The following is a 25,596-nucleotide window of genomic DNA, read 5'->3' on the forward strand; positions in this document are numbered from 1 at the left end:
TAAAAGAAATGATAAACAACCTGGAAATGCTCAAATTAACATATTAAGTAGAAAATACAAAATTATACATATTCATAATCTTTACCTTGTACAGATTTTATGGAAAAAAACAAATGGAAGGGAATAAACTGAAATGGTAACAGTGATTGCCTCTGGATTGATAGGATGATCAGTGACTTTTTTTTTCTCCTCTTTTTCTTCAGTCTCTCTCTAGTAGAAAGTTCCTTCTTTTGTCATTATGCTTTTTTAAAATGCTATAATTTTATATAGTTAGCATAAAAATAATAATTTTAAAGGAATCATGTAGAACAACCTCTCAGAAGTACTTATATTTACACTCATATATACAGTCATTGGGCTTCCCTGGTGGCTCAGGCTGGTAAAGTATCCGCCTGCAATGCAGGAGACCTGGGTTTGATCCCCAGGTTGGGAAGATCCCCTGGTGGAGGACATGGCAACCCATTCCAGTATTCTTGCCTGGAAAATCCCCATGAACAGAGGAGCCTGGTGAGCTACAGTCCACGGGGTCCCAAAGTGTTCAGTTCAGTTCAGTCGCGTTCGACTCTTTGCAGACCCCATGAATCACAGCATGACAGGCCTCCCTGTCCATCACCAACTCCCGGAGTTCACTCAAACTCATGTCCATCGAGTCAGTGATGCCATCTAGCCATCTCATTCTCTGTTGTCCCCTTCTCCTCCTGCCCCCAATCCCTCCCAGCATCAGAGTCTTTTCCAATGAGTCAACTCCTCACATGAGGTGGCCAAAGTATTGGAGTTTCAACTTCAACATCAGTCCTTCCAATGAACACCCAGGACTGATCTCTTTTAGGATGGACTGGTTGGATCCCCTTGCAGTCCAAGGGACTCTCAAGAGTCTTCTCCAACACCACAGTTCAAAAGCATCAATTCTTCGGCACTCAGCTTTCTTTATAGTCCAACTCTCACATCCATACATACCACTGGAAAAAACCATAGCCTTGACTAGACGGAACTTTGTTGGCAAAGTAATGTCTCTGCTTTTTAATATGCTATCTGCTGCTGCTGCTGCTAAGTCGCTTCAGTCGGGTCCGACTCTGTGCGACCCCATAGACGGCAGCCCACTAGGCTTCCCCGTCCCTGGGATTCTCCAGGCAAGAACACTGGAGTGGGTTGCCATTTCCTTCTCCAATGCATGAAAGTGAAATGTGAAAGTGAAGTCGCTCAGTCGTGTCCGACTCTTAGTGACCCCATGGACTGCAGCCTACCAGACTCCTCCGCCCATGGGATTTTTCCAGGCAAGAGTAGTGGTGTGGGGTGCCATCACCTTCTCCGAATATGCTATCTAGGTTGGTCATAACTTTCCTTCCAAGGAGTAAGCTTCTATTAATCTCATGGCTGCAATCAGCATCTACAGTGATTTTGGAGCCCCAAAAAATAAAGTCTGACACTGTTTCCACTCTTTCCCCATTTCCTGTGAAGTGATGGGACCAGATGGCATGATCTTAGTTTTCTGAATGTTGAGCTTTAAGCCAACTTTTTCCACTCTCCTCTTTCACTTTCATCAAGAGGCTTTTTAGTTCCTCTTCATTTTCTGCCACATAGGTAGGACCAACTGAGCGACTAAGCACAGCACTGCTACTGCTGCTGCTAAGTCACTTCAGTCGTGTCCGACTCTGTGTGACACCATAGATGGAAGCCCACCAGGCTCCCCCATCCCTGGGATTCTCCAGGCAAAGAACACTGGAGTGGGTTGCCATTTCCTTCTCCAAGCACAGCACAGCACAGTACAGCATATAGTCATTAGGGCTTCCCAGGTGGCGCTAGTGGCAAAGAACCCACCTGCCGGTGCCAAAGACATAAGAAACGTGGGTTTGATCCCTAGGTTGGGAAGATCCCCTGGAGGAGGAGATGGTAACCCACTCAAGTATGTTTGCCTGGAGAATCCCATGGACAGAGGAGCCTAGCGGGCTGTCCATAAGGTCACAGAATCAGACACGACTGAACCAACTTAGCACACATGTACATACTTTGTGACCAGGAAAGTATTAGGTTAAAAAGTTTAAGGCGTTATACAGACTTAGGCTTAAAGCTCTGCCCAGCTCCTTTATAAAATAGAAATAATAGTAGACTCCAACTAACTCTGGGGCGTTTCGGTCACACATGTCAAGTCCTTGACATATTTCCTGACACATTTCGCGTGTTCAGTAGATGTTAGTTTTCCAGATTATGTTCAGTTCAGTCGCTCAGTTGTGTCCGACTCTTTGCAACCCCATGAATCACAGCACACCAGGCCTCCCCGTCCATCACCAACTCCCGGAGTTCACTCAAACCCACCTCCATCGAGTCGGTGATGCCATCCAGCCATCTCATTCTCTGTCGTCCCCTTCTCCTCCTGCCCCCAATCCCTCCCAGCATCACAGTCTTTTCCAGTGAGTCAACTCTTTGCATGAGGTGGCCAAAGTATTGGAGTTTCAGCTTTAGTATCAGTCCTTCCAATGAACACCCCATTGCTGCTGCTGCTGCTAAGTCACTTCAGTCGTGTCCAACTCTGTGTGACCCCATAGACGGAAGCCCACCAGGTTCCCCCGTCCCTGGGATTCTCCAGGCAAGAACACTGGAGTGGGTTGCCAGTTCCTTCTCCAATGTGTGAAAGTGAAAATTAAAAGTGAAGTCGCTCAGTCGTGTCCGACCCCTAGCGACCCCATGGACTGCAGCCCACCAGGCTCCTCCATCCATGGGATTTTCCAGGCAAGAGCACTGGAGTGGATTACCATTGCCTTCTCCGGAACACCCCATTGCTGCTGCTGCTGCTGCTGCTAAGTCACTTCAGTCGTGTCCGACTCTGTGCGACCCCATCGACGGCAGCCCACTAGGCTCCCCCGTCCCTGGGATTCTCCAGGCAAGAACACTGGAGTGGGTTGCCATTTCCTTCTCCAATGTGTGAAAATGAAAAGTAAAAGTGAAGTCACTCAGTCTTGTCTGACTTGTAGCGACTATTTACGGGCATTAGTGAAACAAGATGGCACTGGGGGCTGAGTTATAGACTGTATTTCTCAGGATGTGAGGACTCCGGTTCTGTGCGTTTGAAGGAAGGTCCAGGTGGCTAGTATTTTCCCCAACTGTTGAAAATCTGTTCAAAATCAAGGCGACTGTTGAGCTTCAGACTGAACAGGAAATACTCCTACGTTCGGAGCCGATGACTGGACGTTTCCCACACAGAACGCGGCCTCAAGCTAGTTTCTACTTTTAGCTCAACCCGGGCAAATTTCCTTAAATATCGCTGTGAGCGTGGCCCCGCCCACATGCCCCACCCAGTTGGTCCGAATGCTCCCGGGGTTAATTCAATCCGTGGAGTTTTTTCGAGCTGATTGGCGGAGCAACTCGGAAATCTTTTTACTTTTTTGATTGGTCGCGCGCAGCCTTGGGGCGGGGCACATGGGCGTGCCTCGCCGGGACGCGGTGAGCTGTCATTGGAAGATGAAACCGGCATTTCCAGAGCTTCGTGCCGTCGCCTAGGTCGCAAGGGGCGGGCCTCCTCCCTCCCAGGCTTTTATTGTCCTTTATATTGGCCAGACTTGTTGTCACTCATGATACTTGGAACTCATTGGTACAAAAGCTCCAAGAAGCGGTGGGTGATTGGTTGGCTACTGTTCCCGCCCCTATCCTGTCGCCATTTTACATAGGGGATCAGAAGCCCTAAAGGGAGTGGTATTGGTACCGGTGGTCAGTTGGGCGATTGGTGAGTCGTGCGCTGGGGCGAGAGGGTTGGGGCACTCAAGGGCAGGCTGGGTTCTCGCAGCTTCAGAGAAAGGGAGGTTGGAGAGCAGCGGGGGGCCTGCAGAAACGGGTGGGTTTCCCTGTCTCTTCTCCGCCCTCTGTAGGGCAGGGGCTGCGGGACTCTGGAGGCTTGGCTAGTCCGCTGCGGGGCGGGGGGTGGGGGTGGGGGGCCTCCGCTTTCTCGGGGGCCCGCAGGTCGAGAGGAAGCGGCCTGGCAGCCGGGCAGAAAGGACACTCGGACGCGTTCCCCGGGGGGACCCAGCGCGCGTGCCCGCCGGCTGCGCACGCCCACTTGGCCACCCGCTCTGGTTCGTGTCCTGGAGATCTCCCCGCAGTTCTCCCTGATGGACACTTGGTGCCTGTGTTAGAGGAAGGCGGGCGTGCCAGAGGCGCCGGGGTCGGCGGCGTCTTCCAGAGGGTCTCTAGCAGCGCAGCGGGCTTTGGGCCTCTGAAGCTGGGATGTGTACTGTGCTGTTGGGAGGAGGAATCGAGTGTTTACTTCACAGGACATCTTAAACGTACCTCCCCTTCCGCACAATGTTCCTCACGGTTTTTCTCATCCGTGAGATTTGTCTTTTTCTCTAAAACAAAGACAAGGAATTTTTCATTTTGTCGCCCACATGATTTTGAGTGCTGCAATGCATTGGACTTCTGTATGCTTTCTATATGACCTCCTATGAATAACTAAAGCATTTATCATCATTCTTTGTAGCAGTTTCCCTGTATCTAATTTTTGTTCAGGTGAAATACTCTGCTCATTTTCTCATATCTTAGGATTAAATGTGTGCTTGGACATCATCCATGAAGTTTAGCAACTGTAGGACACGGCTAAATTTCAGAGGTGGGGCCACTGGAATTTGGTGACCTCACCTCTGAGGTCCCTAGGGTCCTGATGAATGGGAGATGGACTGTCCTTGTTCCCTCTCACCTCTGCTCTGCCAAGGAGTAAAATTTTCCTATAATTAGCAGTTTAAAGAGAAACAAGGATTTTTTATTTTTCTTTGAAGAATCTTTATAGACTTCAGTAACAAGGTTAGAGTTGTAGTCAGTACTACTTTTTATTGGAGGATAATTGCTTTACAGTATTGGACAGTACTACTTTTAAGTCTGTAATTAGAATGTCAAGCCCACACTTCAAATAGGCTGATCTGTTGAAATTAAAGATATAAATTTCTGCAAAGCTAATCTGAACAACAAATTTGTCTTGACTGTTGCCTTCTCTCATGTATTCTACTGAAAAATAAAATATTGAACATTTGTGCAGTTATATGTCAATATGTTGTTGTTCAGTAGCTAAGTCATGTCTTGATTCTTTTTGAACCCATGGACTGCAGCACGCTAGGCTTCCCTGTTCTTCAGTGTCTCCCAGAGCTTGCTCAAACTCATGTCCACTGAGTCCGTGATGCCTTCCAACCATCTCATGCTTTGTTGCCCCCTTCTCCTCCTGCCCTCAATCTTTCCCAGCATCAGGGTCTTTTTCCAACCAGTCAGCTCTTCGCATCAGGTGGCCAAAGTATTGGAGTTTCAACTTCAGCATCAGTCCTTCCTTTGAATAATCAGGGTTGATTATTGTGATTATCTTTGGAGGAGTGATAGTTGGGAATGTGCACACGGAGATCTGGGTCGATGATAATCATCTTTTTTTGATTTGGTTCATGACATTTCACTGAATTGTTATCATGTATGTTTATATCTATGAAGAACTGATGCTAAAGCTGAAACTCCAATACTTTGGCCACCTCATGCGAAGAGTTGACTCATTGGAAAAGACTCTGATTCTGGGAGGGATTGGGGGCAGGAGGAGAAGGGGGCAACAGAGAATGAGATGGCTGGATGGCATCACCGACTCGATGGACATGAGTTTGAGTGAACTCCGGGAGTTGGTGATGGACAGGGAGGCCTGGCGTGCTGTGATTCATGGAGTCGCAAAGAGTCGGACACGACTGAGCAACTGAACTGAACTGAAATTATGTTCCAAAAGCTAATAATTAACAGTAAGTTGATCCTGTTGGTGGGAATATAAATTGCTACAGCCACTATGAAGAACAGTATGGAGGTTCCTTAAAAAAATAAAAACAAAGCTACCATATGATCTAGCAATCCTGCTGCTGGGCATATACCCTGAGAAAACCATAATTGAAAAAGACACGTCTTCCCCCGATGTTCATTGCAGCCCTGTTTACAATAGCTAGGACATGGAAGCAACCTAAATGTCAATTGACAGATGAATAGATAAAGAAGCTACGGTACATGTATACAATAGAATATCACTCAGCCATAAAAGTGAATGAAATTGGGTCATTTATAGTGATATGGATGTACCTAGAGTGTTATACGGAGTTATGTAAATCAGAAAGAGCAAAAAAACAAATATTGTAAATTAATGCATATATGTAGAATCTAGAAAAACGGTACAGATGAATCTATTTGCAGGGCAGGAATAGAGACACAGATTTAGAGAACGGACGTGCACACAGGGAAGGGGAGGGTGGAGCCAGTTGCGAGGTTGAAATGACATATGTATACTACCATGTGTAAAATAGATAGCTAGTGGGAAGTTGCTGTAAAGCACAGGGAGCTCAGCTTGGTGCTGTGTGATGACAGAGAGGGATGGCATGGGGGATGGAGCGAGGCTTTAGAGGGGGGAATATATGTGTGCATATATACTGTTGTTGTACAGCAGGAACTAATGCAATGTTCTAAAGCAACTATACTCCAATAAATAAAGAAAATGTAATTTAGACAAAAGTGAGGTGATGGTTAACACTGGGTGCTGTGGTCTCTCCCCCAGTCTTTACTGGTTAATTTTTTTGTTAGCCATGTAGTTTCCCAGTGCTGTTATTTCCTCAGCCTCTGAAATTTTTTAGGTTCTTTTTTGGGTCTTGATACTGGCCAGAGGCAACTGTTACTTTTCTAAGAGGTGTTGCTATCTAACCTGCCTGAAGGAGTTTGCCTCACAGTGTGTAGAATAGACTGGTTCTCCGCTTCATAAGTTCTCATTTCAGAAGTATCAGTTGTATCTGTGGTGGCATTGCTTCCATACTTAGGGTGACGAAAGCCTGCCGCCGTTGAGACTGGGCTTCCCATACCCCACTTGGATGCTGCAGTGGAAAAGAGAATTATTTGGCAAGGCATCAGAAGGCTTAGTTGAGTTTCCCCTATGAAAACAAGATACTCGGCTCCTTCCTAGCCAAACTCTACTTGAAATTGTTCAAGTTTTGCTAGGAGCCACCTCCAGTGGAGGCTTGTATTTCATGTATATGTCTTGTATTTATGTGTCCATATCTCTGCAAAGAACCATTACTTGCCTTTCTTTTCCTTCAGGTCACAGAATTCAGTAACAATGGGGAACGTTTTTGAAAAATTGTTTAAAAGTCTCTTTGGGAAAAAGGAGATGCGGATTCTTATGGTGGGTTTGGATGCCGCTGGAAAAACCACCATCTTGTACAAACTGAAGCTGGGAGAGATTGTGACAACCATCCCTACAATAGGTATGTTAACGGCCTGTGACAGGACCAGTGTACACTGCAGTATGTTGTGCTTTTACAAGCTTCTTATGTTGCTGAATTTTTACTTTGGAGAATCTTGTCCGCCTCATAAACTTCTTGAGGCCAAAACCGGGTAATATACAATTTCCTAATTGCTTCTTGGTATCTCTGGCACATTGCTAGGTTTATAGGAGAGTCATACAAACAGATTTAGGTGGAACAACTTTAACCCTATCGACTTGACCCAAAAAAAGGAAAAGATAATGATGATTAAAATCAATCTTTCTTCCAGGGGCTTTTTCCAAGTGGAAACATCTCTCCACGCCAAGTATGTTCCTGGCGTTTAAAGATGTAGTGTGGAAAAAAGAGAAGGACATAGCATGGTTTTTTTTCTCCTTCACTTTGGCTCACACCAGCTACTTGAGGTGGTGGTCCACTGATGAATCTGATTTGTTCCGTTGCTGGAGGGCAATCTGATGGTGTAGTTATTCCTGCAAACCAGCTCTGTGTTTTGTCGGCCATTTACAGCTTTTGCAAAGGCAGTTTTGGCAGAACTTAGTCTATGCCTCCTGAGCTGCCTCTAAATCCAAACTCCTGAGTGAGAATGGGCTCCCCAGGGGGGCATGTGAATGTCAGTAGTGTTCTGAAAGTTGGATTAGGCACAGGAACCAATTGAGCAACTTCACAGATTGCAACATTTAAACGAGGAGGAAACCAAACAGAGAAAGTGCTCATACCCATAGCTTTAAAAAATGTTACTAGTCCAAAAAGAAAACAGGATAATTACTTGTTTTTCTCCTTTCATAAAAATAATTCATCCTTCTGTAATGTCATACATACAGAAAAAATATAAACAAATGTTAAAAAAAAAACCTGTGATTTTGGTGAATATCTTTTTTTTTTTTTAATTTATTTTTAGCTGCACTGGGAATTCATTGCTGAGCACATTCTAGTTGCAACAAGCGGGGGCTACTCTCTACTGCAGCGGCTTCTCTTGTTGTGGAGCACAGGCTCTGAAGCATGGGCTTCGTAGTTGTGGCACGTGGGCTTAGTTGCTCCAAGACATGTGGGATCATCCCAGACCAAGGAACAAACCCATGACCCTTGCATTGGCAGGTGGATTCTTAACCTATAGACCACTGAAAGGTTGCTACTGCAAGCCGTGTGTTATGCCAGGATTCGTGACCTCCAGAGGAGAGGATTTCAATCCGGGATCAGAGACAAGGCTTGACTACTTGGAGCCTTTTATGTAGCAAAGTTTTATTAAGGTATAACAGAGATAGGGAAAGCTTCTGACATAGACATCAAAAAGAGTGCCCCCTTGCTAGTTTTTAGCAAGGCGTTTTATGTCTGTTGGTGAGCTTCTAATCAGATAAGAGAGACACCTCAAGGCTGAGGGAGTTTCACCAGGCCCCTGTCACACAATATGCATTTTTGAGATAGCACAGCAAAAGGTATGTCATCCCCAGTCATAAAACAATTGACATTAATACTGGTTTGTTGAGCCATTATCAACCCAAGGTTTGAGAAAAGAAAAAAATGGTTAGTCTTAGGCAGAACCAGTTTCATCAACAGAGAAGGAAAAAAAACATCTGCCACTTAAAGTTTATTTCCTCCTGCCGCATGGGGATCTCTGGCCTCCCTGTGTGTTACCCTATCACCACCAGGGAAGTCCTGGTGAATATCTGTGAAGTCATATGCGTGCTGTTTTCCAGCTTACTCTTGCTTTACACAGCATCTTTGTTTCTCTTCTATGTCATTACCTCCCTGTGGAATGCTTTCCTACCATCTTCCTTACCACCCACAACCCCCCCCACCCCAGCCCACCGCTTATGTAGCTAAATGCCAACTTATTCTTTCAGTCTCAGTTTAAGCATCATTTCTCAGGGATGCCTTTTCTGATCCCTTGGATGGTTTTTCCCCTGTTGTAAGTTTCCATAGCAACCTGAACTTCTGAGTAACTCTCAGCACATTTGTCATTGCTCACTCACTGCCTCTCTTCCAAGGAAAAGTGTAAATAAGAGCAGGAATCATGTCTGCCTTGCTCACCACTGTTCTCAAGTCCCTAGCAAAATGCCTGGCACATAGTGGATGTCCAGTAAACATTTGGTGAGTGGATTGAATACCAGTCTTGCGGTAGATCTTTGAACTAGTGGCCCCCAATGAATCATGCCCCTCAGTAGCCACACCCCTGCACAGTCCCCTTCCACAGTGATACTGGGCATGGCCATATGACATGCTTTGGCCAAGGGCACATCAGCAAATGTGGTTCACACAGAGATTGGATAAGTGCTTGGGCCTTGGGGTTTGCCCTTTTGGAAAACTACCACCACCACATGAGGGAGCTCAGTGCTGCTTGAAAATAAAAAGATCACCTGGAGAAGAGAAGTCCAGCCTACCCCCCAAAGGACTCAACAGCTGAATGCCTCTGCAAGAGGAAGCCCAGGCAACCTACTGAGTTGGGGAGGGGGGAGAATCATTGTTGTAAGCCATGTTCTAAATAATAACCAATACAGATAAACATCCAGTTTTAGTAACTAAATAGTATGTGGCTCTATGTTTAACAAATTTCCACTGATGGATGATTAGGTTATGTGCAACAGTTCTCTGTAAAGGATGCTGATCATTCGAAGACCAGTCAAACGTGGCTGAGCTCACTAAGGAGATTGAGAAGGTACAGCCAGAGAAACAGAAGGAAAATGGGAAGCCAGGGAAGAGTTTCAAGGAGGGAATGAACAGTAGTGTCAGATATAAAATCAAGTTATGTAAGAACTGGAGAGTTGTTGATGGATTTCTCAACCTCGCTGACCTCGGTGAAACCATGAAGCGTGGTGAAGCAGAACTAAGGTGTAATGGGTAAGGGATGACAAAGTTTGACTTTAAAAGGGAGAACGGGATGGTTGCAGGTGAAGACGCGGAGTCAAGGAAGGGTTTCTTTGAAGGATGTAAAAGACCTAAGCCTGCTGAGGAGAACAGGTTGGAGATTTCGAATGGGCCAGAGAAGAGCAATAGTGGAAGGTTCCAGACAGCATGGGTGGACCGGATCCAGCACATGGGTGGATGGAATCAGCATTAGCTGCTTCCTTGTTCCAGGAGGGAGGGAGAGAAGTGTGGATGAAGAGGTCGGTGGGTTTCTGTGGTGTGTGGTGGGAGGCAGAAAGCAGCCCTTTCAATGGCTTCTGTTTGCTCTGAAGTCTGCTGGAAGAGCTGCTGGGAGAGGGAGAGGGAGAGGAGGTGTCAGGTGGGAGACACCTGTCATGATGCACGGAGACCAAGCTGACTTACCACGTTCTGTTGTGTAAGCTGTAGACCTTTAACGGCAAGCTGCTTCATAAACGAAAAATACTGTCCAAATGTTCGCTGAAATTATTTTGAATTGTTGAGCCAGCAAAAGTCTGCATTAAACACTTTCCCCATCTTCCTCGTGTAGGTTTCAACGTGGAGACAGTAGAATATAAAAACATCAGCTTCACAGTCTGGGATGTCGGCGGCCAGGACAAAATCAGACCTCTGTGGCGACATTATTTCCAGAACACACAAGGTAGAGATTATCCAGTTCCTCTCCTTGCAACCATTTCTGTTAAACGCATCTAAAGATGTGTACTTGAAGCAAAACCTTGTGGCACTCTGCTCTGTTTGGACTGTCAGTCATTCCTTCTCTTTCGATGACCCACTTAAATTTACTGGGGAGGTTTTTTTTGAGAAGTGGTCCTTGCCTTCTTTGAAAAAATACTTGGGCTTTAATGCTTTACACAGGCATCTCCTCTTAATCCAGAACAGTTGTAAAATGGTTGTCCTGATGCGTTCCATCTTTTGGTTAATTGAAAGTGCCTTAGATGAAGTACCAATTTTTAAAGAATTTGAATTCTGTGAACTCCTTTAAGCCAGTTGAGAATATCTGAAAAATCATGCCTAAGTAGAGAAAGAGATAGACAGCGATGGTTGGAACCCCCAAACCCAGCATCCTGTGTGGCCATAGTCCCTCCCAGCTTCCCTGTTACTATACAGGTACATGAACAGGCACGAATATCCTAGATCATTGCCTTGTTTCCTTATTACTGGATTTTTAAACGTTGGCGTTTTAATGCGTCCCACGTCAGTCTCTCTGAGTTTTTCCATTGATTATATGTTGGATAACCTTATAGATATTGCCTTTCCAGAGATCCATAATCTGTTCAGATAGTTTTTACACCCTCATTCTCAAACCATCTGGCATCCACATACTCATTTCAGAATTTACTTGGAGTCTTTTCATTTTGAAAATTCTACTGCTGATGGTGGGTGTTTTCAGTGCATATGTTTCATAGTAATGACCCATATTTGTCAGTCTTTTCAGTCCAATTACCCTGGTCGACTGCCCCTTTATATTGTATATCATTATTTTAGTGATGACCTTTAACACTTTGTAGTTACTGCCTTCAACCTATAGATTTAGAATGTCTTTCCTCAGAATAGTGCATTTATCTTTTCTTTTTTCACTTTTGTTAGTGGCATCCCCATGTACCCGTTACCCAGCTTCAAAAGTTATCGGCATTTTGCCCAGAGTTCAGTTCAGTTCAGTCGCTCAGTCGTGTCCGACTCTCCGCGACTCCATGAATCACAGCACGCCAGGCCTCCCTGTCCAACTCCCGGAGTTCACTCAAACTCATGTCCACAGAGTCGGTGATGCCATCCAGCCATCTCATTCTCTGTCATCCCCTTCTCCTCCCGCCCCCAACCTTTCCTAGCATCAAAGTCTTTTCCAATGAGTCAACTCGTCACATGAGGTGGCCAGAGTATTGCAGTTTCAGCTTTAGCATCCGTCCTTCCAATGAACACCCAGGATTGATCTCCTTTAGAATGGATTGGTTGGATCTCCTTGCAGTCCAAGGGACTCTCAAGAGTCTTCTCCAGCACCACAGTTCAAAAGCATCAATTCTTCAGCAATCAGCTTTCTTCACAGTCCAACTCTCACAGCCCAGAGTACATTATAGCAAATGATGCCTCTTGCTCATCATCCTTCAGTGTTTATTTTAAATTGATAAAACTTTTTTATTTCAATATTTATTTGGCTGAGCCAGGTCTTCCTGCGGCCCACAGGATCTTCAGTTGCAGCATGCAAACTCTTCATTGCGGCACATGGGATCTAATTCCATGACCAGGGATCAAACCCAGTCCCCCTGCATTGGGAGCAGGGAATCTTAGCTACTGGCCCACAATAGAAGTCCCTAAAGCTTTTTTTAAAAGACTGAATCTCCATGCATTATCCCACTTCCAAAATTAGTATCCTTTCTTTACTGTCTGGTACCCAGCTCTTAGGGGATTCTCTGGTGGCTCAGACGGTCAAGAGTCCGGTCTGCCTGCAATGCAGGAGACTGGGATTCAATCCCTGGGTCGGGAAGATTCCCCTGGAGAAGGAAATGGCAGCCCACTCCAGTATTCTTGCCTGGAAAATCCCATGGGTGGAGGAGCCTGGCAGGCTGTAGTCCATGGGGTCACAAACGGACACGCCTGAGCGACTTCAGTTTTACCCAGCCCTTGTTCAGATTTCTCCAGTTCCACGTTTGACTTATTTGCATCGGGAATCAAAGTTCACACATTGCGTTTCATTGTCATGTCTCTCTAGTCTCTTATTCTACAGCAGTTTATCCCTCCACTGTTTTTTGTCTTTCCATCTGCATTTATTAGCTGAAATCCTTCTAAATAAAGAATTCTTTTATCAAATATTTGGTTTCTCTGAAATATAGTTTATATAAGAAAGGCAGGAAAAAGATACAATTCTTTCCCTTTATTGATTTTCGAAGAAACAGTTTGATGACCCTAGCAGCCTTCCATGATGTTGGTGTTAGTCACTCAGTTGTGTCCGACTCTCTGTGACTCTGTGGTCTGTAGCCTGCCAAGCTCCTCTGTGCATGGAATTCTCCAGGCATGGAATTCTTCCCTGATGACTTTTAGATTTTTATGTCTTAGGCTTCAGTCTGTTGCAGACAGTATACGTTTTGACACTTACTTGTCGTTCAGTTACTAAATTGTGTCCAATTCTTTTGCAACCCCCATAGACTATAGCCTGCCAGGCTTCTTTATCCTTGAGATTTCCCAAGCAAGAATACTGAAGCTGGTTGCCTCTCTCCGGGGGATCTTCTGACCTAGGGATTGAACCCATGTATCCTACATTGGCAGGCAGATTCTTCACTACCGAGCCACCTGGGAAGCCCACTCAGTGTACTGATTCACATGTTAGTCTCATCCAGAAACACACTCACAGACACACCCAGAATACCATTTGACCAAAGGTCTGGGCACCCTGTGGCCCAGTCCAGTCGACACATAAAATTAACTATCCAGAGTCCAAAATACTAGAGGTTTCATGTCCTCATTCTGTGAAGAGTTCCCTTCTCCTACCCTTTTAAGAGTTGTCACACAGTCACCAAGTAGAAATGCCTTTTTATTTTCAATCTTCTATTTATAGCAAGCTATAAATTTTAATTGATTTTATTGATTTTCAATAGCTATTGCTTTGATGGTAGGGAACTGGCTATATTCTAGGACCTTAAAGTGAGTGGTTTGGACTCTTCATGAAATAAGCAAATGGGGCCTCTTTGAAGAATGGATTTTCTGTTTGGTGGGTCCAAACATTGCAGCCACTAGTAATCTTAGATGTTGCCCTTATTTTTCCTGTACCTTTGCAACAGACAGGCTGTCCTTTTTATTTTAAATTTTCTTCTTCATCAGTATGTTGAGCAGAACAGACTTAATGATAGCTTAGCTCTCAATTAAGATAGTTAACTAGGTGTAGATTGGAATGTGAACTATTTTACGGGATTTCTTAGTTGATGTATCATATGTGTGCTCAGTCATGTCCAACTCTGTGATCCCATGGACTGGGGCCAACCAGGCTTCTCTGTCCATGGAATTCCCCAGGCAAGAATACTGAAGTGGGTTGCCATTTCCTGCTCCAGGGGATCTTCCCGACACAGGGATTGAACGCGTGTCGCTTGTGTCTCCTGCATTGGCAGGTGGATTTTCTTAGAGAAGGCATAAAATAGTTCATTAGATAGGCCATTAGTTGCGATGTGGAAAGATTTTTCTCCTTGATTTAGGTTCAGTTATTTTAATTTGCTAAATAGCAATGTATTTATATGGTTTAAAATTTAAAGAAGTGAAAGTATGCAGTGCAGAGTCACCACCTCATTCCTGCCCCTAAACCACCCGGTTCCTCTTCCCATTTTTATTTCTTGTTTATCCGTCCAAAGATATTTTATGGGTATACAGGCAGCTGTGGACACTTATTTCTACCCACTTCTAAAAACAAATCACAGCACACTATTCATTGGCAATTTTACCTTTTTTTAGGTTTTCTTAGTTCGGAAGTGTAGTCAGTCTGGTGCTGGGTTCTTTTGTTTCTCACACAAGGATCTAAATAAAAAGAGTATAAAATGGGACCTAATATTTATAAACCTTTATTTTTTATTAGGAATGGCTAACAGATCATATGTCAGCTTCTGCCCTGTCAGTTTTGCATGGAAGGCTAAGGGTCTCCTAAGAGTTCAGGAAAACTGCCTTTGCTCAGCTATGATTGGAGTCCAGAGACTTACTGGCAGCCTATCAAGTCTTTGGGGGGAGTTTTGAACATTCTGCATTTTGTGGGTCTGATGTGACGTAACAGACATGACTTTGACTCTCATATAAGCTCTAGACAGTCAGAAGCTGTGGGCGCTCCTGTCTGCTGGAGTGGGCTGTTACCGGGCTGCTGGTCAGGCAGCTGTTGGGTGGGCCTGGAAAGCATGGGGGTGTCGGGGGTGTGGAAAGGGCCGAGGGCCAGCACAAGTTTTCCCTCCATGACACAGTGGTGAGGTCTCACTGTGAGAAGGAACCCGGAGGTCATCTCATCCTACTACCCTTTTCCCGCCAGCAAAGTCCCTTCTGTGGGCTCCTGCAAGTGGCCACTGAAGCTGCTCACAAGTATCTCCAGTGAGGGGCAGGCCTCTTGAGGCGGCCCACGGCAACTGCAGTGCTGTTAACTTTCTTTTTTTTTAAATTTTTAAAAATTTATTTACTTCTTTGGCTGCATCAGGTCTTAGTTGCAGCTTATGGGATCTTCGTTCCATCACGTGGGTCCTTCATTCTCTCTAGTCGTGGCACGAGAGCTTCGTTGCTCCGCAGCATGTGGGATCTTAGTTCCTCAACCAGGGATTGAACCTGAATCCCCAGAATTGCAAGGCAGATTCTTCACCGCTAGACCACTAGGGAAGTCCCCTGTTGACTGTTTATCACCTCAACCTCCTGGAGTTGTACCCACTGATCTTCCTTCCACTTCCAACAAGTTGAACCTCTGTATGTCATAGCTTTTAGATGTTTGAAGACAGCCATCAGTCCCCTCGGTGAGTCTTTTCTCTAGGCAAAGTACTCCCAGTTATATAAATTGTTTTTTGTACGACATTGTATCTGATTCCTTTGCCATCTGTGTCAGTCTTTGCCCTTCCAGTTCTTCTGTGTCTTAGAGTGTGGGGTCAGCACCGACCACGTAATAACACCCAGGATGTTCTGACTGATGCACTGTAGCCTAGGCTTTTTGTTGCCCATATTTTAGAGACTGAGCTGCTCTCTCTTCTGTTGATATAGCCTGGGGTCACTATTATTAAGTAGTTCTTCTGGCAGCCACTTCCTATTTTTGTCTGCCAGAGGGCTTATTGTCAGCTAACCACCCAGTTGTTACATGGTGTCATTAATGTTACATGTTACATTAATGTCACATGGGCCACTGCTCAGAGCATCTTCCCCATCCTATATGTGGGTTGGTGTTGAGTTCCTCCTGGGCACCACCTCTGGAGACCCTGTGGCCCCAGCTTTTCCGCCAGCCAGTGTGGCAGTGACCAGGTCTGTGCAGGCTTCAGCCACCTTTGCTTAGATACAATGTGGCAGTCCCAATTCTTTGACCCCTCTCTTGCTTCCTGGGATTTCTCTGCTGCTGTAGTGTGGGATGCTGCAAAGATTTCTGACACCAATTGCCTGGGGTTGGACCATACTTCACAGGTGAAGGACAGAAGACACCCTCATTGCAGATGCCAGCTGCAAATTCAGGGCTCCCCAGACCACCCTCAATTTTTTTCAGCTCTTCACAAATTTAGCAGTTCCCAGTGTTCACTCAGGTTCTTTTTTTGTTTGTTTGTTAACTGGCTGCAATGGGTCTTAGTTTCGGCATGTGGGATCTAGTTCCCAGACCAGGATTGAACCCAGACCCCCTGCATTGGAAACCCGGAGTCTTAACTACCAAGGAATTCCCCCTTCAGACTCAGCCTTCATTAAAACAATTCACAGGACTCAGATCGCTACACTTACAGCTCCAGTTTTATTGTATAGCAGAAGGCTACAGATGAACCAGCCAAAGGAAGAAATGTGGGAGGCACACAGGGTACACAGGGCTTGTGCCGTCCTCTTCCCATGGGGTTAGGGTGTGTTACCCTGTGGCCCATAGGGGTGTTCCATACACAGCGTTGCCAACCGGGGAAGACTGTCTGCACTTGGATGTTCATAGATCTTTATTGGGTCTTTATCATGTAGGCATGATGTAGAAATGAAGTAACTAAACATGAGCCTAACCTTTTCTCTCTTTATTCTTTTAAAAATTTTTATTGGAGTGTAGTTGCTTTACAACCTTGTATTAGTTTCTGCTAAACAGCAAAATGTATACATACACTTATATCCCCTCCCTTTGGGTTTTCCTTCCCATTCAGGTGACCACAGTGCATTAAGTAGTTTCCTGTGCTATAGATTAGGTTCTCATTAGTCATCTATTTTATACATAGGATCAGTAGTGTATATGTGTCAACCCCAGATCTCCCAATTCCTCCCCCTTCTTCCCCCTTGGTATCCATATATTTGTTTTTTATATCTGTGTCTGTTTCTGCCTTGCAAATAGGATCATCTATACCATTTTTCTGAATTCCACATATATGCATTAATGTGCAGTATTTGTTTTTCTTTCTCACTTACTTCATTCTTTATGACAGCTTCTAGGTTCATGTTTCTACAAATGAGCCAATTTTGTTCCTTTTTATGGCTGAGTAATATTCCATTGTATGTCTGTATTGCATCTTCTTTATCCATTTCTTGGTTAATGAGCGTTTAGGTTGTTTCCATGTCCTGGCTATTGTAAATAATGCAGTCAACATTGAGGTACGTGTGTCTTTTTGAATTACAGTTTTCCCTGGGTCTATGCCCAGTAGTGGGATTGCTGGGTCATATCATAGTTCTGTTTGTCGTTTTTAAGGGATCTCCATGCTGTTTTCCATAGTGGCTGTATTCTCTGTCTATTCTCGTTATTGTTGGCCATGGTGCCTCTGAAAAAGGCCGCTTGGGTGTCCAGCAGGCTTCTCAACTCTGGAGATTCTATATATGCTTCCATATTGATTACTTGCAGTGAAACCACACACGTAAGCAGGCAGAGGCTGTCAGGACGTGTGAACAGCTACCCTCCCCAGGTTCAGATTACTAACACGCTGCTGCTTTCCATTCAGGTTTGATTTTCGTGGTCGACAGTAATGACAGAGAGCGGGTGAATGAAGCCCGAGAAGAACTAACCAGAATGTTAGCCGAAGACGAGCTCAGAGATGCGGTCTTATTGGTGTTTGTAAATAAACAGGTATGTCACTAACTGTCTGAATCCTGGGACTGAAAAGTACTACCAGCTGCTCGCTTTAAAAATAGAGATATTTAATTAGCTGCCTGCCTCCCTCTCGCCAGCCCCTCCCGTAACCTTCCCCTCCACCTCCTTTTTAGCTTGTGTCTTATGTTCGTTTACTCGCTCAGCAAACATCCACTGAGCATTCACTAAGATCCAGGCATTGTTTGGGGTATTGGTGATACAGCAATGAACCCGACAGACAGAAATCCCTGAGTTCATGGAGTTTGCATTCTAGTGGGTAGAGCGTCAGTCAGTACAGATATATCCTATGTCTGGGGAGAGTTACGGGAGTAGGGCAGGTGTGGATAAGGATCAGAGGGCCCCTCTGATAAGAGGATGTCTGATCAGATGACATCTAGCTGCCATGTAGCACAGGGAGCTGAGCTTAGCTCAGCACTCTGATGACTTAGGAAGGTGGGGTGGGGGGAGGGTGGGAAGGAGGGCATATATGTATACATACAGCTGATTCACATCGTTGTACAGTAGAAACTAACACTTGTAAAGCAATTACACTCCATTTAAAAAATAAGCTATAAGCACATGTTGTATAACAGGGAATATAGCCTATATTTTATAAGTATAAATGGAGTATAACTTTTAAAATTGTGAATCATTATATACCTGTAAGCTATATTATATTGTACATCAACTATATTTTAATTAAAAAAAAAAAAAAGATGACCCCTGAAGGCCCTCAGGAAGGGAGCCAGACTGTTGCAGGAAGAACAAGGCAGCCAGTGCAGCTGGGGTGGAGTGGAGTGGGGTGGGAGGACAGCAAAGGAGGAGATGAAATTGGATGATATGGGGTCAGTCCTTGAGGAAACTCGGCTTCCATGTAAATAACAGAAAGCAGTGAAAGTGGGTGTAGGAGGAAGATGTGGAGCCATCCAGCCTCAGGACAAGAAGCTGAAGTAAGGGTGGAAAAGAAGGTGGAATCCTGTGGAAAAACTGGCCTGAGATAAATAGTCACATTTTGAAGCATTTCCCCCTACTTTCTCCTCCACGAATACACTCGTTATGTAATTGAGATTTTACCATTTTGACAAGGTTGCATCCTGTTTTGTCATTTCAGGTTTATCAGAGGCGTGTTCTCTTGTCATCTAGCTCTTTGTAAGCACTATTTTAAATGATGGGGCATCATCATTCACTTGGCCATTACCCCACCATTAGATTGGATGGCAGTTTGAGGTTCATTAGTACACATGGACTTTGATAAAAGAAAACATTTGTTCTTTTTAATTATAGAACCAGGACACGTTCAGGGAATAGATCCGCAGACAATTCACAATATCGAGTGAAACATTCTAGCCCCATTTTTCAGGATAAAAACATCGTTAAATTTCTTACATCTCTCTCCAGAGCTTATTCTGTGTTCTGTTTTGCAACCTGCTTCTTAGCATATCTTTGTCCTTCCAAATCATTGCCTAGATCTACTTTGTTCTTTTTTTTTCCGGCCGCGCTTTGGGGCATGTGGGATCTTATTTCCCCAACCAGGGATCAAAACCTGTAACCCCTCCATTGGACTGCCAGGGAAGTCCCTCAGCTCTGCCTTGTTCTTTCATGCTAATTTATTCAAATTTGGCTTCAGCTTACTACATGCCAGACACAGTTCTAGGCACTAGGAATACATCAGAGAACAAGATAGAGATTCCTTCCATGGTAAAACTTGCATTCTGGTTTCAGGAGGCAGGTAATAAATATACTAAGTCAGTCAATTTTGTAATATAGTAAACTTGCGGTGAGGGCTATATTTAAAACAATGAAGCAGGAGGATCAGGAGGGGTCACGGGGGCACAAAGACCTTGCAGGGTGTCCTGAGAACTTGGGCTCTTACACTGAGAGAGACAGAGCTGTTGCAGGGTGTTAATAGAAGAACGACTTGATCTAACTTCACTGACCGCCAGGTTGAGGGTAGACTTTTCGGGGAGAAAGAGCAGAAGCGGGGAGACCAACTCAAAAGTAATTTCAGTAATCCAAGTAAGAAGCTGTCAGACTCTAAATATATTTTGCAGGTAGAGCCAGTGGGCTTTCCCAGCGTGGAGCTATGAGAGTGGAGAGAAAGTGAGGGAAGGAAAAATTAAGGGCGATTTGAAAGCTTGAGGCCTGAGCCTCTAGGCGGCCAGAGATAAGACTGTGGGTTAAGGGCAGGTGTTGGGAAGAGCATGGTATTCCATTACGTGGACGGAACATTGCTGAACTGACTTCTGAATATTCTCTTCCAAGGATCTTCCCAACGCTATGAACGCAGCAGAGATAACAGACAAGCTTGGCTTACATTCCCTCCGCCAGAGAAACTGGTACATTCAGGCTACTTGTGCCACCAGTGGAGATGGGCTTTATGAAGGCCTGGACTGGCTGTCCAACCAGCTCAAAAACCAGAAGTGACGGGAGGTGCCGTGCTCCCCGTGCGTCATGGCAGAGTCAGCTGGCCTCTTGTGTGTGCGTGTGTGTGTGAGGAGCCGAGTGTGGGTGTGTGGCCGGGCGTGGGAGCAGCTTTCTCATAGTGCCTTATACACGCTCTGAGGAAACCAGTCTTACCTGTTAAGAACAACCAGTGTTAGGTTTTCTGCACTACCTTCCATTTCAATAGCTTTGATGACCAGTTTTTCAGTCCATGGGGGAGTCCCAAGGGCTCCCCCAGGCCCGAGAGCCAGACTGGTCTTTGTGATGGGAAAGTGGGGGAGGATGGGCCATGGACTGCCTTCACTTGTGTGATCTTGGCCCAGGCCTGGGGTCTCTGCACACCTGGGGATCCTGTTAGACTATGGCATCCTTTTGTTAAAAAGGAAGGCTCAAATTTAAAAGGCCCTTGCTTACCACAGATATAAAGTTCAGATCTGAACTTAAGTTATTTTCTAGCCCAGAGGTCCTGGTTTAATGTACTTTATTGAGAGAAATCAGTGATCTTATTCTATGAGAAGGAAAAAAAAAACTCATAACACTAGACCCTGTAACACTAGAAAAATCATCGAATCCTTCCTTCCTTTGACTCTTATTTGCCAAATGGAGACCCTTTGGGGTGGGCACCCAGCGCGTGGCAAGGCTCTTTACCGGGGCTGCCCCACCACGCACCAGGCTGGGGTAAGGAGGGGTGACACCTTTGTGTTCCTCATCACCTCTCCGAGGCTGCTGCTCCCACTCCTCTGCTCTGCGCCAAATGTTCTCCACCTGAAGCAGGAACTTGGCTCCCCAGATGGAAGCAGAACCATGTACAGTATGTTAGTCCAACTTGCAGTTTGGGTTAGCTGCTCTTCCCAGAACCACACACCCGGGAGCTCTGAGAGTTTGTGAGAGAATCAAGGGGTTAAATTTGGGCAACAAGACGCCCAGCAGCAAAGTTGGTTGGTGCTAAATTTTGCCATGAAGGATGTCTCTTCCAGGCCACTCTCCATGGCACTGAGACTCCCTCTTCTGGTTGACAATCGTGACTTAACATGGAAATGTGCTGTATGTTGTCCTCAAAATAGAGGTAACGATGGCCTGGAAACGAGCTGGGTTCGCTCAGTAGTCTAGACCTGTTTTGTCCAGACAGCTGCTGTTGTCCAAATTTGTACCTAAGCTCTTCCACTACTACCTTTTAAAATTGCTTTTTCCAAAAAAAAAAAAAATCTTCATTTTAGATTACAGAGGAGGAGAGTGTAAACTGAATTTTAACAAAAGTAAACCTTGTTGATAACCACGAAGTCGCTATGACTCGGAAGAAATTTCATGCTGTGATCAATGTGGAGTGTAATGTTTTTCCTTAAGACATTGACTTTAAAGAATGTTCTTGAAGTACTGGCAACAAAGTCCAGATTTGATTTTTAAACCATGCATTTAAGTCCTGAGAAATATTTAGATTGTGTGCCTCAAATTGGCAGGGAGTGTGTCTTACACTTTTGTATTTATGCTTAGTGCGTGTGCCCGGTACCGTGCTGGGCCTCATCAAACACTTGTTGATTGGTTGGACAATAAAGACTTGCTTTGGAAGGAGGAGAGGATAGCCATGTGCTTCCGGATGTCTTGAGCGTCTTTAAAATTCCTTCCCCACTCCATCTCAGCAGACTTGCTGTTAAAAACTCCCAGGACACTTGTACAAAAGGGAGACCATCCCGGGGTGCTCTCTGGGGCCTCCTGCCTTCAGCGGTGCTCCTCATTCTTACCTTCCATGATACTTGGAACTACTGAGGCCTTTCTCTGAATTTGGAGCTGATGATTTATGGTTAGTGGATCAGTGGAGGCACTTCAGTGTAGTGCCTGTGAGCAAAGGCTTGAGTCCCTGAAAGCCATATTCACATCCCACCTGTGTCCTCCCTAGCTGCCTGGCATCAGGCCTGTCATTCTTTGCCTCCCTATCCCTGAGCCTCCATTTGCTTAACTGTTAAATGGGCATAATAATGCCTGCCTCATAGGGTTGTGAGGATGAAATGTCTCAGACCTTTGTTTTTCTTGCCTGGTGTTTCCCTGAGGATATTTTGATGTCTCAAGTGTGAACAGCAGTGCTGGCCACAAATTGATCAGCGTTTTGTTTCTTTTTTTGGCTGTACCATGTGGCTTGTGGGATTTTAGTTTCCCAACCAGGAATTGAACCCAGGCCCATGGCAGTGAGAACACAGAGTCCTAACCACCAGACTGCCAGGAAATTCCCTGATCAGCATTATTTATAGGAGCAGTGAAGTGGGATGGGATAGGGTTATATTTAGTCTCTCCCACTCTGTTCACCTTCTAATCGCATTGAATCCCCTATCCTTTTCTAACTTGGAAAGTGATGATAAGACCAGTTGGGATGCTTGTTTAAAAAAACATGTTGCTATGTCCCACACTTACTTTTTTTTTTTAAATTTTCTGATTTTTAGCATATTCAGTACTCTTGCCTAGAAAAATCCCATGGACGGAGGAGCCTGGTGGGCTGCAGTCCATGGAGTCGCTACAAGTCAGACATGACTGAGCGACTTCACTTTTCACTTTCACACATTGGAGAAGGAAATGGCAATCCACTCCAGTGTTCTTGCCTGGAGAATCCCAGGGACGGGAGGGCCTGGTGCACTGCCGTCTGTGGGGTCACACAGAGTCGGACACGACTGAAGTGACTTAGCAGCAGCAGCAGCAGCATATTCAGAGTTGTGCTACCAACTCTACTAATTTTAGACTATGTTCATCACCCTCAAAGAAAACCTGGATCTAGTCCCTAATCCTCCCTTTCCTATGGCCCCTGGCCTCTGTTTATCTACTTCCTGTTTCTATGGATTCGCCTATTCTGGGCAGGTGTGGGTCCTAGGTAGTTGCTACCTGAAGCCCTGAGGTGCTGTTGGCCTGAACACAGCATCAGTCCTGAGGCATCAACCTGTAGACAGGTGAGGCAGAGCCCCAGGGAAGAGACTGCCTTATAGGTGACCCTGAAATTTATTACCTTAAGAGGGAAAGGGCTGCTTCTAATAATTATGCAGGGGCACAAGGCATACCCGGGGATGTATGGTTACCATCTCAGAATGCAGAGAGCTTTGAGTCTGGAATCAGAGTAGCTCCCCTGCCGCCCCGCCCCCAATTTCCCCACTTGTAAGGAAGTTCCTAGGCCTACCTGGGGGACAGCTCCGTGTGAATACCAAGAATACAGGGGTAATCGGGGATCCATGAGTCAATTCTGTGTATGTGATTTGATCTATTGAAAGCAATACCTTAACAGAGCTGAGAATATTCACATGTGAGTTGCTTGAGACAGGTGGCTTTTTACTCCTGTGGTTAGTTTCAAGTGACATGAAGCATAATAACTTGAGAAGACCTGAGTTCTTTATCCACAGATATCTGGAGGCTGTCAAACAGTACATGGAAAACCTGACAACGTGCTCTGGAGACCCTTTTTTCCTTTGAAATTTTTGGCAGCAGCTTTATTGAGATGCATTTCCATGAATTCACAGATTGTGCAGCCATCGCTGCAATCAATTTTATTCATTCGTTTGGCCGTGTCAGGTCTTAGTCACAGCACTTGGATCTTTGTTGCCAAAATGTAGGATCTTTTGTTGTGGGCCACAGGCTCACGGACTCAGTAGTTGCGGTGCAAGGGCTTAGTCATTCCACGGCATGTGGGATCTTAGTTCCCCAACCAGGGATCGAACCCGCATTGTCAGGCAGACTGTTAACCACTGGACCACCAGGGAAGTCCTATTTTATTTCTTTGGCCATACTATGCAGCACGTGGGGTCCCAGTTCCCTGACCAGGAATGGAACCCACGCCCCATACACTGGAAACAAAGTCTTAACAACTGGACCATCACCGAAGTCCTGCAATCAACTTTAGAACATTTTCATCACTCCGAAAAGAAACCCTGCAGCCTGTAGCAGTCACTCCCCATTTTTTCGTACCTCTCAACCCTAGGCCGTTACTAACCACTGGTCTCCTTTCTATCTTTAAACTTTGCTTTTTCACCACCTGGTGGTCTTTGAGGTGTACCACACTAAGAACTTTTCTCCTATTTTGATTTAATACACAGCATAGGAGGGTTTTCCTGGTGGCTCAGACGGTAGAGAATCTGCCTGCAATGCAAGAGACCCAGCTTCGAATCCTGGGTCAGGAAGATCCCTTGGAGAAGGGAATGGCTACCCACTCCAGTACTCTTGCCTGGAGAATTCCAAGGACAGAGGAGCCTGGTGGACTACAGTCCATGTGGTCACAGTCAGACACCACTGAGCATGCGTGCAGGCAGCTTGCTACTGCGCCCGCTGCCACTAGGTGGTGCTGCTGCTCCACCTGACTGACACACAGCCCCGGAGGGCGTGGGCCACGGGGGTGCCAAGCGTGGGAGGATCCATTTTCTTGCCTGGACACCAAGAATGACCCAGAAAACTACAGCTAGGAGAAGGCAATGGCAAGCCACTCCAGTACTCTTGCCTAGAAAATCCCATGGATGGAGGAGACTGGTAGGCTGCAGTCCGTGGGGTCGCTAAGGGTCGGACACGACTGAGCGACTTCACTTTCACTTTTCACTTTCACACATTGGAGAAGGAAATGGCAACCCACTCCAGTGTTCTTGCCTGGAGAATCCCAGGGACGGGGGAGCCTGGTGGGCTTCCGTCTATGGGGTCACACAGAGTCGGACACGACTGAAGTGACTTAGCAGCAGCAGCAGCAGCAGCAGCAGCAGGAATATGCCTGGAAGAGAAAGACGAAACGGGCACCCAGTGTACCCAGGAATTGTGAGTGCCGATAGTAGTAAACGGTGGCAGCAACAGTCATTGATTGTGAAGAATTAATCTCTATTTACTGAGCTAGTGGGTACTGTTCTAGACACTGTGCACACATCATCTCTAAATTGTCACACCCAGCAAGTCATGTGTATTGTATCTGCTTTAGAAAGCAGGAAACCAAGGTTCAAGGATACAAAGTGACTTGGTGGCTGCAGGGTCGTGATTCAAATGCAGGTCTGGGGCTCCAGGGTCCTGTCCTTCCAGTCCACACTACTGCCATAGGCTCTGGCCTCCAGAGGTCAGCAGAAGGGGAGGGAAGGCAGCAAAAGTGCCCAGTGGCGACATCTGGGGAGGGACACAGAGCAGCGCTCGAAAAACTGTGGCAGCTGACACACCCTGGGAATGAGTGGATGGAGGGGAAGAGCCAGGGCACTGAGATGCACTGAGGCCAGTGGAGACCTGGGCTTACCCTGGATGCTGATAATGAATGTTCCTGGGAAGTAAAAGAGATAATCACAGTGTTCTAAA

General features: G+C 45.7%; 1 protein-coding gene across 2 annotated transcripts; it reads left to right on the forward strand.

Annotated features, from left to right (window-relative positions):
- The first annotated feature begins 3,591 nt into the window (after nucleotides 1-3,591).
- LOC129544519 (ADP-ribosylation factor 2) lies at nucleotides 3,592-21,922 on the forward strand. Of its 2 annotated transcripts, XM_055408112.2 has the most exons (5): nucleotides 3,592-3,718; nucleotides 7,081-7,247; nucleotides 10,675-10,785; nucleotides 17,741-17,865; nucleotides 20,131-21,919. In XM_055408112.2, exons 2-5 carry the CDS (start codon nucleotides 7,100-7,102, stop codon nucleotides 20,290-20,292), a joined length of 546 nt encoding a protein of 181 aa, XP_055264087.1. In that variant the 5' UTR covers nucleotides 3,592-3,718; nucleotides 7,081-7,099; the 3' UTR covers nucleotides 20,293-21,919. The 2 variants fall into 2 exon arrangements, with proteins under 2 accessions (XP_055264087.1, XP_088685307.1); XM_088829181.1 differs by lacking the exon at nucleotides 3,592-3,718 and having other exon boundaries at nucleotides 7,085-7,247; nucleotides 20,131-21,922.
- Nucleotides 21,923-25,596: the final 3,674 nt, after the last annotated feature.

Source organism: Moschus berezovskii, chromosome 20 (assembly GCF_049115385.1).
Source record: "Moschus berezovskii isolate FMDL1 chromosome 20, NW_MosBer_1.0, whole genome shotgun sequence".
NCBI classification, from domain to species: Eukaryota; Metazoa; Chordata; class Mammalia; order Artiodactyla; family Moschidae; genus Moschus; species Moschus berezovskii.

Bases quoted from the DNA above. Each gene is read 5' to 3' on its own strand.
- LOC129544519 (XM_055408112.2), top strand. From the start codon at position 7,100: ATGGGGAACGTTTTTGAAAAATTGTTTAAAAGTCTCTTTGGGAAAAAG. The intron at 10,786-17,740 runs GTAGAGATTATC...CTTTCCATTCAG, and splicing joins TTATTTCCAGAACACACAAG to GTTTGATTTTCGTGGTCGAC. The intron at 17,866-20,130 runs GTATGTCACTAA...TTCTCTTCCAAG, and splicing joins TGGTGTTTGTAAATAAACAG to GATCTTCCCAACGCTATGAA.